The sequence below is a fragment of the Ornithodoros turicata genome, chromosome 2 (genome assembly GCF_037126465.1).
Source record: "Ornithodoros turicata isolate Travis chromosome 2, ASM3712646v1, whole genome shotgun sequence".
Taxonomy (NCBI): Eukaryota; Metazoa; Arthropoda; class Arachnida; order Ixodida; family Argasidae; genus Ornithodoros; species Ornithodoros turicata.
In genome coordinates this window covers 88,624,752-88,643,045 of record NC_088202.1, presented here as the reverse complement: position 1 = coordinate 88,643,045, position 18,294 = coordinate 88,624,752, and the positions used below count along the sequence as shown (strand labels likewise).

Here is an 18,294-nt window from a genome sequence, read left to right as displayed (position 1 = left end):
CACACCGACTTTCACGTATGTAGCAAATAATGCAAAGCATTCATAGAAATTTGTCGAGAGATTTGTCTGTCAGTGGCTGAAACTGTAGTGTAACAAGTGCTTGGCTTGGATCACGTGGCCGGCTAGACTGTGGCCTGTGGCTGTGGCACGGGTTGCGGAAACGACGCAACGACGGCTGCGGTGCTGTGTGCGGTTCTATGTCATGATCCGATGTCGTGTTCATGCTGTCAGGCTTTACAACTGCAGTTTGTCTTTTGCGCTGAATACTCACGTCTTGTTTGAGTGACTTTCATATTTTGTCAACAATGACATTTCCCGCTAGTCATAAAACAGTATTTGTGCTGGATCACAGCCCCTATTTCCTCACATCATGTCAACAACACATCGAGTTCGACATATTCACTAAAACTAGACAACCAGGAATTATACCACTCGCTCCAATATCGAAATCTCTGTGGACATGTAGCGTAGAGGCTGCCATTGAATATTGCCGTGTGGTGTGGGACATTTTCCCCGCAAACAAGTTGGTGAGGTTTGTTGTCAGTGATACCGCACCACGCTTCTTGAACTCGTGGTCACAGGAAGATCAAAACATGACCAACCTGATGAGTTTAATGGCACAACTGGGTCCACCATCAGAATCGGGGAACGCCAAAGATTACAACGTACTGAACGGACTGACAGCGGCAGTTGAAGCTTTGTGTCAATGCAGTGAAATTCAGCACGAATACCGGACATCATTAACTGATACAGCTGGCAAAATTGTAAACAGGGGCAGAATCATATGTGTCACATCTATGAAGTCTGACTCTGAAATCCGTGTTCTTGAAGATCGTTTTTATGAGGTTCTTGTTGCCCAGAACAAGCTAGCTGCCAGCTCAGACAGCCTGATGTCAGTACACAAATGCGAACTTGTGCTGATTCACACTTGCCCGGTGAACAAGGAATCCGAGAACACTCCAGTTAGCAAACGAAATGTGGGATCTCTACTCACCTGCGAAGTACACAAAGTGAGATCTGGGCGAAACCTTGCGGCTAAACTGGGCTACCTGGTGCAGCTTCATTACAACCTAGCTTCAACGACAGTAACTGGAATACCCATGAAAGAAGAACAGAATGCCAATTCATCCGCAAATTACGACGTTGAACTTCTACATCCATCTGGAGCACATGCTGACCTCATGAAGACAGGTTTCAGCAATACCGAAGGCGTTCATGTGTGCACAGTTAAAGAAGGACAAGCGTACGAGACGGTAACATTGAAGTGGTGTACACCGCGTTCCAACAGTGTCGAACTTCAGTACTGCACCGGGGCCTACCGTATAACTCCGGTCGACATCAACAGTCGGCCGTCGTCTTGTCTCACCAATTTCCTTCTGAGTGGGCGTGCAGTGATGCTGGAGATGCCCAGGAAGGTTGGATCTAAGATCATGTCTCATATGCTTGCCAGTCATGGGGGAGAAATATGCATTCACACTTTAGGAACTGGACGGTCCACGCTTGAGGACCCACCTTCCATAAGTGAGGGCTGTGGTGGAAGAGTAACAGACTACAGGATCAATGATTTTGGTGAATTCATGAAGGAGAACAAGCTTTTGCCATATCGGCCGAAGGAAAATGACCGTCACGAGCCACCTATTGAGCGGACCAAGAAGCGACTGTATCGCCTCACTCAGTACTGGCCGATGGTAATAAGCCACACAACAATCTTCAACATGGCATCTCAGCTTGACCCTCTCCTAACACTGATTACTAAAGAAGTGTTATCTCAGGAAGAAGTGGTTGAGTGCAAAAAGGTAGTTTACCAGTTGGTTACTATGGAAAACAAAGGGACGTCCCTCCCAGTGCCAACGATAGGAATGAGGGGTAAAGGACCAAAACGTGAGGAGCAGTATCGCACAATGTGGAATGAGCTAGAGAACTATGTCAGGATGCACTGCGTTACTGCAGAGCACAACATTGTGTTGGATTGCCTGTTAGAATGTCGAAAACCATTGGATGCAGAGTCGAGCAACCAGAAGGGCAATGCTACTGCCCCGGTGAAGAAAGCACAAGAAAAAGTACCAGAGAAAGGTGAAGGGAAGTGGTCAGAAGTGGACTTTGGGTGGAAGGAAAGCAAGATTGGTGAGCAGGACCAGGATAGGGTGCCTGCAGCCAAGAAAGCGCGCATCAGCAACTTGGAAGATGGAATTCTTGGAAATGTTTCTCTTCTTACACTGTGGAGGAACAAAGTGAATGCTGAGAATGCAAAACGACACGTTGAGTTTGCTGGAAGGCTAAATGCTGATGGCAAGGTCGCACAGTTGTACGCAAACCTCAACGTGGAAAGCGTAAAGACCGAATGAACTGTAGCTGATATAGCTCTCCGTGTGCTTCAAAACTGTACGAGACACTACACCTGAATACTAACGTTAAAACACCCATTGGTTTGAGAAAGCTTTCATGAACTTGGTGGCAGTGCGGTTATAGAACAGTTTTACTTTATGTGTCTCGTTCTGGCTTAACGAAGGGGAGAGATGCATATGTGCAGATATCTTTTTTGACTGATTTTTTAAGTGTTCCTGGTACAACTTAGAATAATTTTGAAAGGCAAGCTTAGTGCAGCCAGGAAATCTGTGCATCATAGTTTTTAGGCTATGGTATCTCATATGATTGCTCAAGTGTAGCAGACAGAAAACAATAGGGTAATCGTCATTAAATGAGACTAGCTGTGTGGCTGTTCTTTTTCAAAATGCAGTCCTTGCTCAAGAAATTAACGGTAAAGGTTTCTCAGAAAACATTCATAAATCGTGGTTTTGAATGAATGGTAGAGATAGCAAACATCATAACGCAAAGAGTACTCTACTGGACTTGGTAAGAGCCATGCTTAATTCTTGAAGATAAATTGCCTACTTTAATGCGTGACTGGCGTTCCATTTTTTTCTACCCTCTCTTCCTCTCTCGTCGATTAGAGTAACATTTTACAGCAGCCTTTTTAACACAATAGCTGTCAGAGTCCCCACCATCTCCGTAAACGCCTGACTAGGCCCGACGAATCCCAGTGAGTACAGACTTCAAAATAGCCAAAGGCTGCTTCTGCTTTGCGAAATATCTTGTTCATCCCTGGCCGATAGCGTTTGCTTTACTCCTCCTGACATGGCTGTTCGAAATTCCAGAGTCACCGCTGTGTACTCATTCTTGCCTCAAAAATCTGGGTCACTCCTCCTGGTACATAACAGGTTTGACCTCGGTCATCATGCGCAGGTGGTGCTTTCTTAACTCTTGCTGGCCAAAAACACTTGGATATATCAGGTTCATCCCCAAAAATGTGTCCGCTGCAGATATTGAGGTTTCATAAAATGAGGGTGAAATGCAAGAGAGATGTCTTGTTCATAAGAATAGCGGATTTATAAATTACCCCATGTATTTTTCGGAAATTTTCTCCCCCTGCTTCGGGAGATACACCGTATGCACAGTTTACTCTTGACACTGCAGAAACGAGAAGGTCATACTTATTATGGAAAGAAAACAATACAGAGCTTGTCTCGCTCAGAACTACACAATATGCTTCCTCAGTCAGGACAAGAAAAAACACTACTTGTTGGGTGAAGTCTGCTTTAATTTCCCATGTTGTCATCGTTATTCGTTTTGAAGAATGCCATTCTTTAGCCTAGAAACTTACCCAACAAGTAAACATTTCCATGCAGTTTCAAAACCAGTTGTTACAATTATGAACATGCATGTGCAAAAGTGATGTCAGTCTTCAATGTCATCCACTGAAGATGTGTCTTCACTGCAAAAACAAAAGATTCACGTATCATATGAAGGAGGCCACGTGACAATGGAATCCAGTTAACAATAAAATCCTACAAAAAGTTTTTGAAAGGAAATGCATTTATTGCTAATTTGCTAAGCATAGCAGGCATACAATATTTTATATTTTTGAAGTTTTCGTGCTGTCTATCATATTTATGCACTCTTCATAACTTCCTTCCAATGGGTTGCTTTAGGGTCATCCCTCTGGCGCAAATACCTTGGAACATACTGCAGTCCATGATCCCCTTCGGAAGAGTATGTCTCCAAGTATGGCTTCTCCATTAATACAGGCTTGTACTTCTTCAGAAAATATATTGCAGCTGTTGTGATGGTGCTCTCCTTGCCTAGGATTTCAACCTCTTCCATGGTACGTTCATAGTAGTCAGGGTGGCACTCCAGCTTATCCAGTGTCTCTAGCATCTTCTCATTGACATTGTAAAGTTCTCCGTACACATGCTGTTGAGGCAATGTAACGTGAATACATGAAGAACAAAGCAGCACAGTTCCTCGGCTGCACTCTTTTGGGATAAGCTGATGCCCTTATTCCAAGCGTGCAGCCAATGAGCTGTAACTTCTTCCAAAGGTAACTATGTAACAAAGACATTTCCACTGCAGCAAAAGGAGGGGTCATGGTACAGTTCCGGCACGCACAAGCTCGGATGCATTTGCCCCGAGAGAAGTATGCTCCCCCCTCCCCTCATCTATTACAATGTGAAGTGACCAGTACAATGATGTATCCAGTGAGAAGCAGATAATTTCCTAGCTAATATTGCCAGTACCTCAAGTTAGTCTAGCTGCAGGCAAACACATAAACCTCACTTTTAGTTTGGCAGAATACACATATAATTAGAGAAAGGTTTTCTCAAGCAGAGATGGGGATGTTACTCGACAAAGGGAACTCTTTACCAGTCAAATTATTATGCAAGAAATGTAACTAAGTTACTAACAAAGCTACATGTAATGAAAATGAACTTATATCTCTTGTGATGACACAGAAGAGTGTCCTGTTTGAGACAGGGTGGGTTTTTGGAAACACTCAAGTTGGAACATTAGAATAGTTCATTCTTATTTCACACTGGGCTATGGAACAGCGGATTTCGTTACAAAAACTGATGCACCTTGGAAAAACGTGCTGAAAAGAAGAAGCGGCTTGTAGCTCTTAGTTGTTCGTTTTTATTGAATTATGTTTTGTTGGTCAAGTACTAGATCACGTGATTAGCGCTCTCCACATATGTCTTAACAATCAAGCGAAACTTACATGTCCTTTGCCTTCGATATAGAGCAAATAGGGAATGTTATAACTGGATGCAATAATTAATGGCCATTTTTTTACTGTTCTAGCAGTTGCCACGAAGGTAGCCGTGCCGTTCTTGCCATCAGTGAGGACCGCATGATTTGGTTCATTGGTTTTTAGCGTGCCGTACACGAATACGGGACAAGGAAATGAAGATATGCCGGCCGACATCTTCAAGATATGCGAGCAGCACGTGAATTTCCGGGAAAGGTGCAAAATCATGAATTTCCTGACAGCTGCATCAGATCTAACCAGCTGCCCAGCCACGCCACATCAGCCTGACAGTGCCAACAGCTGATCATCAAGTGGGTCGAGGGGGGGCAGTGGTGGTTCCCTGCCAATCGTCGCTTGATCACAAGCTGCATAATACTAGCACAAAAAAAAAAAAAGAACAACAAACAAAAACACTTTGGGAGCAAGCTAGATTACAATACTCAAACGATGAAACTACGATTCTGGCTAATTTTTAATACGTATGTACACAGCTTGTTTTTACATTCTTGTGTAAGCAACGTTGTATAAACCGTGGCACGTGTTTTGTAACATGCTCGGAGAATTTGAGAATGGTGCATACCCGGCAAACACAGCATGTGCAATTAAGCCATTTGTCCGTTACATGCATTCTCAGATCGATGTTTGGGTAGGAGATCCTTGAAAACACGCATAGGGTTAGTGTTTACTTTCTCGATGACGTTCTAACCGATATCCGCAGACTGGAATTCTTGTCGCTTCTTCGTCCGACACAATGTACCGCTAATATTCGCCTGTACTCGCAATTTCTATGTGTCATGTATATTTTGCAATTTCAGAGTTTCATATCCACGAGAAATCACATAGGATGGCCCTCACAAACGGTATGGGAAACAGCATTTGCATTTTGTGCTACTGTGAGCGGAATATTTGTGCAAGAAGGAGCGCGGTTTTCTGCTGCCCGCACACACTGCTGTGTTGCTGTAATGACAGCTTTCATCGTTTCAGCACTACTACATGAGCTGTCAACGAACACCCTTGAAAAAAATATAGAATTAGTGCGTCTCACCCTTCGTTCATGTGCCTACATACCTCGGAAACGGGAAATCATTTTATTGTGGCTTTCCAAAAGCATCCCCCAGCAGACACAGTAAGTGGATCATGTCTCAACGTCATATGCACTTTTAATTCGCTCGACATGTTTCAACGGCACAAACGAGCGTTAAATGCATTAAACGATTGTTCTAAAGCTTGAATTTTTTTCTTCAGGGCCAGAGCTGAAGATGTTTTAACGCTGTGGAAGCTTCTTCACGAAGTACTACAAGACGTTGTACCCGAACAGCTGGCTATTCTAATGCAGAAGGGTTTTCTTGAGGTAACCTCATGTTCCCGAACCGTTAGAATAGCAAGCTTAATGTACAATGTTTCAAGTGTTGATTCTTGCATTCCACAGCATGTTACACAAGGTATCCGAATGCAACTTCACCCCGACACTAGCCAGGAATGCTATGTACTGAAAGTTGCAATATACTTGCTTGAGAAGACACCTTCAGGCATACTCTTCCTGAAACAGAATGACTTGGTAATGTTACGCATTTGTTGCCATAGAATGATAATTTATGACAGCATAACAAAGCTGTACCTAACTACATGGGCAAATGTGGTTCGTTTGGTAGCATCTATATTTTATTTTGCAGGAATCAATGCTTCTTACCGTGCTCAAATGCTGTTGTGACACTATGAGTGAAGGAAAAAACAATGTTGAGCTGATCTCTGTCCTCTCACTACTACTGCACAGTATTACATCCTCATTGCAGAAGCGCCCATATTCTGTCCAAGTAAGTTGTCATTATTGTATGAGGCTCTTCGAAGGCAATCTGTTTCATACTTGACCTCACTCCGAATTTTGAGGCATCACTCCAAAACTTTAATTTGAAGTCACTGATGCTCATGTACACAATGCATGAGCGTCCATGGGTACAAACATGACGTGTGCACACTGTGGGGGCACAAGCTCCAATTTGGATGCAATGATTGTCCAGAGGGTCATGGGGTCAACAAGTTGACTAGTTTTTCAGCACCAAAGAATGAGCTATGTAGCTCTTCTAGCAATCTGCCTCTAACTGTGGAAGAATAGCTTTACACTGTGATATTGCGCTGACTGTAACGCAAACAATTTTTGGTAATGTTCGATCCAGTGATCATGATAAGCATGCAATATTATCAGGTCCTATAACTCCACTGCGACACATCATATGTTCTGAGGCAGTCTTATATTTGGAGCAGTACAGTTGACATGCTACGCATCTCAGCAACAAATATGAGAAGGATGCTGTTCTGACAAATTCAACATCAGCCTGTACCATACTGAAAGCAAAGGCAATATACTGGGTGTTCTTTTCTCTTTTTTTTTTTTATCAGGACAGATTTTTTATAAAGTCTATCAGATCAACATAAATTTCGTTTCTGCAGTTGAGTTCTACGGCCAGGCTGACATCCTCTCGAAAAAAGTATGCAACTGCAAGATGACTAATTACCTAAAATTAATTAATTAAATTAAGGAATTTCGGGCAAAGATGAGATAGCAGAACGGGTGACAATCTTCGTTGAAAGCCATCCTATCTCTTAAAAATCCAGAACAGAACGCGTGCAGTGAAATGTACACTGAATTTCGGTATGCGAACGAGCCGAAACTGAAAAAGCGTGCCTGAGAAGTGCATCACCTTTGCTGATGGAGGCTTATCTGGGCTGGAAAGCGGTTTATCTGGTCATCAAATCGGCACCTACTCCAATCATCTCCATCGCTCCAAATCATGTGGTCCTCTGATGTGAAATGAGCGCTGTACTCCCTGCGTTCCCGGTCGCTACGGTTTCGCCTCATTTGCATATCGTTCTCGGTTGGATATTTTAACACACAGTCATGTTTCAGGATTTTCTAAACGTGAAAGGACTTTCAACTAGGAAAGTCTCTCATTCTGCTATCTCACTTTTGCCCGAAATCCCCTAATTAAAGAGTTAATTAACAAATTTTGGGTAATTAGTCATCTTGTGGTTGCGTACTTTCTTCGAGAAGTTTTCAGCCTGGCCGTAGAACTCAACTGCAAAACGAAATTCACGTTGCTCTATTAGCCTTTTTATAAAACATCTCTCATGATTTAAAAAAAACACCCTGTATATTAAAGACACATTGTCTGCATTGCAATCACTTATGTGCTGATAATCAGTATTTGGTATGGTTTCATCCATGCACATATTGTCATACAGAAGTTTATGGAATGCTATGTTTGAAATTATGTTGATATTTTTGGTACCCTTACAGAGCACAATTCTGCATTTGAAGCCACTGTTAGGATTCATGATGATGATGTTGAAGCTTACTGAGAACAGCTCTTTGCCTGAACTGGTTCATATTCCTGGCCAAATAAAGAAAGCCATAAGTGCTGCCCTTTTCAACAAGTGAGTGCTTGTGCCTAACAGATAGTACATTTAATCAGATGTAGCCAGTTGAGTGATCTGCTTAGCATATATACTTTGTGTAAATTCCTTACTTTGGGTTGTGTCTCCAAGGAACAATCTTAATGACTGGATACAGTGTCTCAAAGCTATACTTGAGTCAGAAGAAACTGTGGATGGACATACTCCAGCAGTATCTGAAAGTGCCAAGAAGGGGTCCGTGGTGACTAGTACAGAAGGAACAATTCCCAAGCAAGCAGCAGTGACGCCTCAAGTTCCTTCAAATATTGTCACGCCTGCTCCGCCCTGTTCCACAACCACACCATTAAAAAAAACTACTTGTCAGGAGTTGCCTCCAAAAGAAAGCCTGCGACAAATTCAAAGACTGGTGGATGAAGCCTTTGAATCCATGGTAAGTGAGGCCCCCACGTAGCATTGTGTTCGCAATCGAATGGATGCTGCTGGTATACTCTTGTAATGACTTATTTTGAAGATTGCTCTCTTAGGATATGTATTGCGGGTTTAACAGCACACACAGTGTAAATGCAAAAGGGATGAATAAAATTGTCAGGAGTATGATGCTTTCGGGTATATTTTGAAACTTTATTTTGTATTTGATACGTAGTAACTCTGCTTATTAACAATAAATGAGAGACAAAATTCAACATAAATTTATGCTTTGCTGTTCTTTAGTTATAACCGTTTATCACTACAAAAATACAGCATATTCTTTTTGTGTAAGTAAAAAATACAAGTGATTTTTTCATATACGGACAGAAAGAGGAAGATACTTTTTAGGGAATAGCTGTCCCTGTCTAAATGGCACCCTAATTCCTGATTATGGAAAAAGTAATCTGAAGAAAGGAAAGTGAGGTGGTGTTTGTTACATGTCATGCTCATTTGGACTGGTCTTAATTTGATTCTGAATGCATTTCTAGGCGAGCAGAGGATACTCTGCTGCTGACTATATTCCACTCTGTTTGCCTGTCATATTGGAAGGGTTCATGTCTTGCAACAGGCAAGTTCTTTACATATATTAGATACTAAAATTCTTCGAGCATCCAAATTGAACAGAAATTTCTGACGCCGCCGAAGTGCAGTGTTACTTTATATGCTTCTACTTTTGCACACAGATCTGGCAACATACACTGCAACGTCGCATTACTGGCCTATCTTGTCACACTCCTTGGCATAAGATCTGATGTTCCATTCAAGAAGCTAGAATTCCAGGTACACACATTCTACTCCCATATGATTGTCCTTGTTGACTGTGTTTGAACTCCAGTATAACTCCTTGCTGTTCATATTCTGTAGTGCTTCATACAGCTTCCAGAGCATTTCCTTTTCTGTTTGCATTTTTAAAAAAAATTCTTTCTCCCTCTCACTATGTCAAAATTGCTTGTCTATGACCAAATCCAGCCACCCAACACACTGCTGTAAAAGCGCTTTTAAACCTTTTGGACACTACAGAACTTCGGTCCTCACTGTGAGGTGGCTCATTATTCCATTTACCACATTGCCGCTAACAATGGGGTAGAGTATTGCCCCTGGCGAGGAAATTCCCCATCCATTCATCGTCATTAAATTTAAGTTTTGTTCTTTTTTTCTTATCGAATTAGGTATTGAGTCCACACTGCTTTCGTTGATGACTTCTAGAAATATTGGCAAAACCAATATAAGTTGTCTTCATTAATTAATCCACATCAGGGGACAAACTTGGGGACATCAGGGGACAAAAATTGGCATGGAAAGCTTACTTTGGAACAAGTTAACTCCTACAGATCAAATCTTCCCACAAATCTAAGGACGTCTGTGATTGGCTTACGGGGGTGCATGATGCCTCAGAGTCACAATCTAGTGTGCCCCCATGCTTCAGACCGTTGCTTGTGTGCTGATCATATGCAGAAAACTTATTTACAGCACATTTGCATGCCCTTGAAGGAAATTGCAAAATATTGGTGCCAACAAAATGTGAATCAGCCTACTTATCTGTTTGGTGTACGCCATATTCTCGTATGGCTAGAGTGACCAGGTGTCCTGATTTATGTGGGACAGCTCCCGCTGTTTGCAGTTTCAGTCCTGCTGTCCCACCAGCCTGACTGCGGGATGGCTTTTTGTCCCACTTATGCTGCAACAAACTCTGAATGGAAGAAAGACTTGGCAGAACAGCAGAATTGCTTTCAAATTCCACGTGGCCCTTCCTCGACCTAGCCACTGGAACTGCTTAAAGTGTTGGCTAACGAGCCAGTCCCGAAGTCAAAACTTTGTGGAGTCCAAAGCTCTCTTGTGCATGCTTTGCTCATCAAGCTGTTCCAGTGGGAGCATTGTTCCGGTTTAATTGTTCATCAACACAGTGCTGACGATCATAGGGGAAGCGAAATGCAAGCTCAGGGAAGAGTTCTCGGCAAGAGTGTGTCCTCATGCGTGCAAGTGTGAAGACACACTAACGAGAATACATTCGATTCAATCTGGATGTCCCACCTTGGGCGACATACCGTTTTTACTCACGTATAGTCAGCACCTTTTTTTCCCCAAACAAGATAGTGCCTCTCAGTGGGTGCGTGCGTGCTTAAAACTTGAAACCCCACACTTCATGTGCATAAACCCCACCTTTAATTCAAGTTGTCAGTGTCGGACGCCCCGGAAACAAATGATATTTTGTCTCCTCCAAGCAGTACCAAAATTGTTGGCACTCATGTTAGGGTTCTATAAGCGAGTAAATACGTTTTATGTAGTTTTACATATGACCCTCGCAATGTACGGACTGCATTTTCCGCTGGTGAAGACATACCTCTGTGACTGCTCTAAATGTTCTGGTGAAATGTTTTCAAGCGAAAGAAATGGGAGTGGATAAGCAAATGGAACACAGTGTGAACGCTTATAACTGATGCAATGGTGTTGCATTCACTCAGTGTTGTTTTTGTGCTTGAATGCAAGTGTTGTGTTTCTTTCTGCAGGTGCTTCAGCTGACTGAAGAGCAGAAACTGTCATGTTTCAATAACTTGCTGGAGGTGTACCGAATAAGTGAAGAGTACCATGCAATAATGGTACTACCCCAAAAGAAAAAAGGCTCATTCAGACCTAAGAAGTGGTTTCGGGAAGTCGGAACTTGCCTCGAAAAGACTAACTATAAAACTGCTGCTTGGTTTGCTTGTGTCAATACGACAATGCACATTTCTCCAAACCTAGTGGAAGGAATTATGGTTAAAGCCCTCCAGAAGTGCTGGGTCACCAACAGTTTGGTGAGCATTTGTTCTTATCTCGTTACTATCTTTTGCAGGTACTTTCCTGTTCATGGTGGAACTTGATCACGGTTGATTGGCTGGGTGCCTGAACAATATTGAACTGTGATAGAAAGTTACAAAAATGAAAGAGAGCATCTATGGGAAATTTTAATGTAAATTTTATGTAATGTGTATTTTATACCCTAACATTACATAATTTTTGCTGCCAATCTCCTCACAACAAGGGAATTACTCACAAGCACATGTGAGAAAGAATTCCACTGCTGTTAACACTCACAGTTGGTCTTGCCTGGGAGGTACCAGATGATACACACAATTTCTGTCAGGTACTACCATAATTTCACGCGTATTAGCCGTGGCTTATGCTCGATTTCTTTTTTTCACGGGCGCTCTGCGGCTTATTTGATTACTCTTTCGCCATGGTATTTTCCCCATACCCTGATTTTAACGAAAGGGCCGACAGTGTTCCTGGAACAGCACCGCCCTGCCAATGCATGAGCAATGCGTAACAGGGGCGCGTTCAACTTCGATTAGACTGACCTTCCTGGTGCCTTCCCCCAAGCAGCTTTAATGAAAGTGGTAAGAGTGATTCATGTCTCCTGGAAGGCCACTGACGCGTCGATCCATGTAAAACACACAACAAGAGCACAATCTGATCATGGTAGAATACTAGAACTGACCTCCTTTGTTGTGCACCATGCCGACCCCAGAGTATGGATCACAGGCTTTATGGCCTTCTCTATGGCAGTGTTTCCCAAACTTTTGGCGGTGACGGACCCCCGGGAGCGATGGGAACCAATTCACGGACCCCCCCCCCCCCCCCCCCCCCACACACACACACACACACAACCGTCACAGCCAGTGCATAACCAGCAACCTCGTCAGCTGCTGCGTGCTTTCGATACAGCTTCAGAAACGATTCCGGACTGGTTTCTTCTTCTTGTTTGTATGTGTGGACAAACGTGCATTGCAGGACTTTTCTATCAGAAATTAGAAGCTAGCCGTTGAAGCATGCTTGTACCAATTTTGGAAGTTCTGGGTGTTAGGAAATCGGGCAGCATGTACGAAGGCGTGTTTGTGGGGACGAAAATCCTCACTGAAATGTGAGAGACGGTCACGGACCCCCACGGACACTCTCGTGGACCCCCAGGGGTCCGCGGACCACACTTTGGGAAACACTGCTCTATGGTCTCCTTCCTCGCACAAATCAGTCACGTCGTATTGCCAGCGGCTTACCTGCCCAAAAACTTTCAAAACGTTCCTAAAAACGGGTCCTGCGATTTATCTGCGGTGCGGCTTACACGCGTGAGATTACGGTACTTGTGTGCACGTGCAACATGGTTTTTGAATAGCCACGTTTACATGAATATGACACAAACGTATCGAATCGAGTCGAAACCGGAGAGAAGACGACACGCCACCGTTTACATGGATGAGCATCGAGTCCAGACCGAAGGTGGCGGCATGCAGTTTCATATCGGCAAGTTTGAGGCGCGCTTCCACAAATGTTGCTGTGACCAGTTCCCCACTACTTCAGCACCGAACACTAAAATTCGGAAAACATGGCACTGACGGCCTATTTTCATGCGTACTTCAGAATGAACTCTGCTCTACGGGTGTCGAAAACAGATTCTGGCTGGGAACTCTCTAATGTCACCATTTTTTCATCCCAACTAGGAGTAGCAGACAACACAACTAGCCAGCAGCAGAACACCCGTTCCCGCAGTCCTCTCCTCTTCCCTCGATGCGTACGATGGGCATCGTCTCTTTACATGCGCAATCTGAACGTGCATTCCCCGCCTCGATCCACCTCTGTTTAGCGGTTTAAATACGATATGCTGTCCTAGCGAATTGACCCGTTTACATGGGTGGATTCAATTAGACAACTGGATAGGATACGCTTGTGTCGTATTCATGTAAAGGCGGCAAACGTTTCCCAGCTGCCGGTTCTAGCATCATATCAACATTAACAGTTATTGCGCTCAAAGCAGAATAGATACATATTTGAATTTACTTATCTGTTGAGACACCTGAGAGATTTTATAATATGCTTTTCTTCATATTACAGGAAAATTCTGATATCAAGAATGCACAGGACATGCTCCTTGAGAATATTGTCCTCACTTTTGAAAAGTTGTTCCGCATCCCCAAGCTACTGAGAAATATTTTCTCGTCCTTGTCCTCTTTGAAAGGGGAGGACATAGGGCCTGTACATGTCACATCAAGCTTTCTGAAAAAGTTTGCAAAGTGTTGCACAGGAATGTCTTCAGGGCAATTGACAGAGTGTTGGTCACTTTTTTTAAACCAGCTACGATACTGGATTGGAATCAGCAAAGGTTAGTTACAGCTATATGTAAGCAAAGCAAAAGACAGCTATAACACCGAACACATTTACTTTCATGGTTGTTTGCCCGTGTTCATGTGCTTTTGCTTTGCAGCAAACGAGAACAACGTGACTCGAGAGATCACTACCACTGTGGAGATATTCTGCACATTCCTGCACCACATTCAAGTAGCTGCACCAACAATGCCAACAGTTGACGTTACAAAGATTTCTGACCTAATGGGCGAAACACCTAAGCTGGCATCACAGATGCTAGACTGCAGTACTGATGGATACTTGGTACGCAGCATTTGAAACCTTTGTTGTTTGCGGCAGGAACAACTTTTGTCTCGTTCCTTTAGTTGCTTTTATTGCTTTTGACGTGAACCAACAGGCTCAATACCTGGCTTATTTGAACATGCCTTATGTTTTCTTGTTTCCAGGACAAGTGTGCATATTGTGCCTTGCAGATCTTTCATGCTTGGGGTGAAGTGCACATCGTACTGCTCTCTTACAGGAGATCATATAGTCAAGCAAATAATAAACCATCTTTAGAAGCACCATTAGAGGACATTGACTTATCATACTTACAACCAGTGTTGACAACTGAGAGAGTCTCTAGTTTGCTTGCACCGTTACCTACTTCAAAAGAAGTGCTGTACGCCCTGGTAAGTCTGTCTCTTTAGTGGCAAACATTGGCCTATTGTACACAACAAATTGCTTTTTGAGTATTATTTCTGCATTATAGTTTGTACAAAGGTTTTGTGACATCTCACTGGTTCACGTTTTAATTAGCTATGGTTTTGTTAAAGCCAAGAGAGTGGCACTTATGTTGTCTTGCTTCATCTGCACACCAGTGTTTGTTAAAAACAACTTAAAGCTCAACTGGACAGTATCCCTGCTATGCTGACTTACTCCCAGCACACTTTTTGTTCACAGTTGCTCCTAGAAATTCAGAAAATTAGGGCTCTTCTACTGTGTAGTGAGGCAACTGGTGACGCTGCTACAGAGAGCATAGCAGCAGCAGCCACATTTATTTTCTCCCATGCTAACATGATGGCCCCTTGTCAGGTGTGGGACCAACGAGTAAGTATACATACTCCTTCAGCCATGCATAAGTTTTCAATAAAATCCATATTGCTTGTCAGGAATACCTCTTTTTATCAATACCAAGTTCATTACTGTTACATGCAGAGAACAATGTGCAGCAAAACAGTACCAATGGGAGGCACTGTGAAGCAACCATCGGGCAATGTATTATTGAAATGCAGTTATGGAAATGCTTATACAACAGGATTTGAAACCAAGCTTTGCCTAGCAAATAATGAACAGTAAAATGATATGTTTGCTCTTCAAAAGCAGTGCCTCCCAAAATACCTTTGCACTGTTGCACACTCGAACGTACTCGCCACTGGGTAGTCCTCCTATTTAGGCAAAGAGCCAGAACATCAGCTTAGCAATCTGCTGAATACGAAATATTTTGTGCTGCTTACTAATAACGGCATACGTCATGAATGATGTTTGGCCTCTCCATTTCAACATGCAGAGTATCCGTACTTTCACTTCTGAAACTGCACATAAAAGAAATGTTCTGGCTTCAGTTTTGCACACTAGTTCTAGTATTTGCTCATCCAGTACATTTGCATGTATCTTGCTCTCAAAGGTTTGTGGAATAACAGAAGAACAGTTCGCTACTGCTGCACTCCAGCTACTGCTCACATACAGTCCAATTATAGCCTCTTGGTTAACAGCAAAAAATTTGGTTCGTCTGTGTGAGTGGCTTTTGCATGTATTGGAAGACACTATGGATGTAACGTAAGGAAATTTTTCGTATTCGTAAACATTAGGCACTTTTTTGCACACACTTGCCAAGGCCAATTGATTATGAATCCCTTGCTTACAGGCTGTCTGAGTACAATATCATACCAAAAGGCATTGTTATGGAGTATCTGAATTCCAGTTCATTTAGAGAAAGTAGGCCAATGCAGACAGCATATGTAACAGCACTATTTCACAACCTGTCCGAGAGAATTAGGGCTAAGAAAAGGCAAGTGTTATACTGCTTTCTTGTTCACTCTTTTTTTTTACACATGAACTGTTGAAAATTGCGCATAAAAGCTAGATGTGTAATTCACTTGTCGTCGGGGGCGCTACCATTGCTGCGGGAGATGCGGACGTGTTTTCTAAAGAAAATGAACATAAGCGACGTGCTGCAGAGAACGCCAGGAAATGGCGTGCAGCAAAGCACACTACCATTGCTGCTTTGAGCAATGGCATCTTTCCCACACTAAGATGGTGACATTTTGATAACTTAATCCATTGCTTGAGTAACTATATCAGCATTACTGACAATAAAGCAAGCGTTTCTGTTTTGAAATCTGAAAGATAGTGCAGCTCGTGCTTTTCCAGCTTGCTGCTCTTTCTTGGTAAAATTTGATGGATGTAGAAAGAGCATAAAGCTGGGTCCATATTGAAAACATGTTTTGAGTGGACTCTACCTGCACTATATTTGCCACTCACAAAAGTTTGTCAGGCTGGTCATGAAAGGCTGTGATGTACAGCATAGTGAACAAAAATTCAGTGACGATTTAGTGGTAAATGCGAGAGAAATGTGTTAGCATTAAGCGCCTTTTTCAGTCCATACTTGACTTCCGATTGTCCACTTTCCGTCTATACTTGACTTCCAGTTCGACACTTTCAATTACTTTATGGAAATCCATTTAATTAACCTTTAATTAGCCTCAATTACTCTCATTTACCCTTTAATTACTTTCAATTTCTCTGTAATTGACATTAATTTCATTTCGTTATCTCCGGTAACCCTTAATTTCATTTACTGTTTCTCTTAATTACATATGTTTTACATTCATAACCCTTAAACTCAACTTTCTTGCTTTAATTACCTCTAATAACTTTTAATTACTCTTACCTCATACTCTTAATTACCTTCAACTACTTCAATTTCAAATCATTTATCTCCATTTACATTTACCCTCTTATATCCCCTTTACATGTCCATTTATACCTCTACCTCAGTGAGGCTTCACCATCTCATATGCAGACACACCACATAGACAGACACACACACATACAGCTTTTTTCCATTTTGACACTCCTAATGCTAACGCATTAATACTTTGGAGTTGCACTTATGCTTCATCAAAAAGTTCTGGAATATTTCAGACAGTAAACGTGGTTGTGGATTTTAAGATTTTTCCATTATGTGGTGTACTTCACCGTTTTAGTTATGCAATGTGGCCTGCATATCAGAATTTTTTTGTTGTTGTTCACAAGAACACAAAGGCACCTTTATGTGTGGAATCCAGTACATGGGCCATATTCTTTTCCACTAGCTAGGAGTGTGGGGTCTAAAAATGTTTTTACGGAATATCTGTGGTTGCCATATAGGAAACAAAAACTCCAATTTGTAATACAAGTGCCAATGCTGTTCCGATATAACCCATTGATTGCAGATCTCATGACATGGAAGGCACAACAGCAACATACAAGTCCCTGTTTGAAACATTATCATTCTCGCCATCAACATGGAAAAAATATGCCGAGAGCATACCCCAGATGGATAATACATCAAAGAAACTTGTGGAGCCTGATGACTTGAACAAAATGTGGAACAATATACACAATGCATCACAGCTGACTTCAAGTATCATGAGTTCATGCGAGTCCAGTGAATGTGTGACTATGGAAAGCATCACATTCATCCTTCAGGTCAGTGACTGTTGTTGCGTAAAATGCTAGACAAGCAGTTCATTAGTTCTACTTGTCTTGTTTTAGAAAGAATGTCCAAACCAATTAATCTCTGTAGTCACATTACTTGCCACAATTTTTGAAGTGCTTGTACCCACTGTAGTCGCGAGAATGTGTTCTCAGAATGTGGTGACGTGGGCAAGTCCTAGTGCATAATGCGAGTGGTTAATAACTTAATTAATAATAAATAACTGTGGTTGTAATGACATGCATGCAAACAAAATTTACAGTTACAGTGGTTGCCATGGAAGTGTTTGCTTGCTTATACATAGTTATTATAGTCCTGCAAATTTAAACGTCTGAAGTTTGGGAGACAAAACATTTTTCTACCAACTCTGAGAAGAGACTGATGTTTGAAACACTAACGATCACTCAATCAGGTGCAAGGCTCTCATCATGCCTGACTGTGAAAATCATCAATCAGCATGACGAAGGAAATTAACTGT

General features: G+C 42.3%; 3 protein-coding genes across 7 annotated transcripts in view; 2 read left to right on the top strand and 1 right to left on the bottom strand.

Moving 5' to 3' along the window:
- The first annotated feature begins 148 nt into the window (after positions 1-148).
- Positions 149-3,857, top strand: LOC135385707 (integrator complex subunit 13-like). The gene has a single exon (XM_064615174.1). It carries the CDS (start codon positions 306-308, stop codon positions 2,343-2,345), a length of 2,040 nt encoding a protein of 679 aa, XP_064471244.1. The 5' UTR covers positions 149-305; the 3' UTR covers positions 2,346-3,857.
- On the bottom strand, positions 3,572-5,436 carry LOC135385709 (gamma-glutamylaminecyclotransferase C-like). 2 transcript variants are annotated; one of them, XM_064615178.1, is made up of 3 exons: positions 5,054-5,436; positions 4,013-4,251; positions 3,572-3,772 (listed from the first exon to the last, which is right to left on the bottom strand). In XM_064615178.1, the coding sequence occupies exons 1-3, from the start codon at positions 5,309-5,311 to the stop codon at positions 3,736-3,738; spliced, it is 534 nt and encodes a 177-aa protein (XP_064471248.1). In that variant the 5' UTR covers positions 5,312-5,436; the 3' UTR covers positions 3,572-3,735. The 2 variants fall into 2 exon arrangements, with proteins under 2 accessions (XP_064471248.1, XP_064471247.1); XM_064615177.1 differs by lacking the exon at positions 3,572-3,772 and having other exon boundaries at positions 3,856-4,251.
- Positions 5,437-5,540: 104 nt separating this feature from the next.
- LOC135385705 (uncharacterized) overlaps positions 5,541-18,294 on the top strand; it is a 30,985-nt gene continuing 18,231 nt past the window's right edge. For 3 of the 4 annotated variants that reach the window (XM_064615170.1, XM_064615173.1, XM_064615172.1), the window contains exons 1-18: positions 5,604-5,757; positions 5,899-5,943; positions 6,068-6,209; positions 6,329-6,434; positions 6,513-6,641; positions 6,757-6,897; positions 8,379-8,515; positions 8,627-8,924; positions 9,451-9,530; positions 9,646-9,742; positions 11,470-11,754; positions 13,826-14,093; positions 14,196-14,380; positions 14,524-14,748; positions 15,020-15,166; positions 15,744-15,895; positions 15,984-16,127; positions 17,554-17,809. In XM_064615170.1, the coding sequence (XP_064471240.1) occupies positions 5,928-5,943; positions 6,068-6,209; positions 6,329-6,434; positions 6,513-6,641; positions 6,757-6,897; positions 8,379-8,515; positions 8,627-8,924; positions 9,451-9,530; positions 9,646-9,742; positions 11,470-11,754; positions 13,826-14,093; positions 14,196-14,380; positions 14,524-14,748; positions 15,020-15,166; positions 15,744-15,895; positions 15,984-16,127; positions 17,554-17,809 (2,808 nt within the window). In that variant the 5' untranslated portion in view covers positions 5,604-5,757; positions 5,899-5,927. Of the gene's footprint in view, positions 5,563-5,603; positions 5,758-5,898; positions 5,944-6,067; positions 6,210-6,328; positions 6,435-6,512; positions 6,642-6,756; positions 6,898-8,378; positions 8,516-8,626; positions 8,925-9,450; positions 9,531-9,645; positions 9,743-11,469; positions 11,755-13,825; positions 14,094-14,195; positions 14,381-14,523; positions 14,749-15,019; positions 15,167-15,743; positions 15,896-15,983; positions 16,128-17,553; positions 17,810-18,294 lie in introns of those variants that run through there. The other variant, XM_064615171.1, reaches the window with a different exon arrangement.

What these genes read in the sequence shown, in the direction of transcription:
- LOC135385709 (XM_064615177.1), bottom strand. Translation starts at nt 5,311, where the DNA reads ATGATTTTGCACCTTTCCCGGAAATTCACGTGCTGCTCGCATATCTTG. An exon ending in ATATCGAAGGCAAAGGACAT is followed by an intron (nt 4,252 to 5,053) that starts GTAAGTTTCGCT and finishes TTGCCTCAACAG; the next exon opens with CATGTGTACGGAGAACTTTA.
- LOC135385707 (XM_064615174.1), top strand. Translation starts at nt 306, where the DNA reads ATGACATTTCCCGCTAGTCATAAAACAGTATTTGTGCTGGATCACAGC.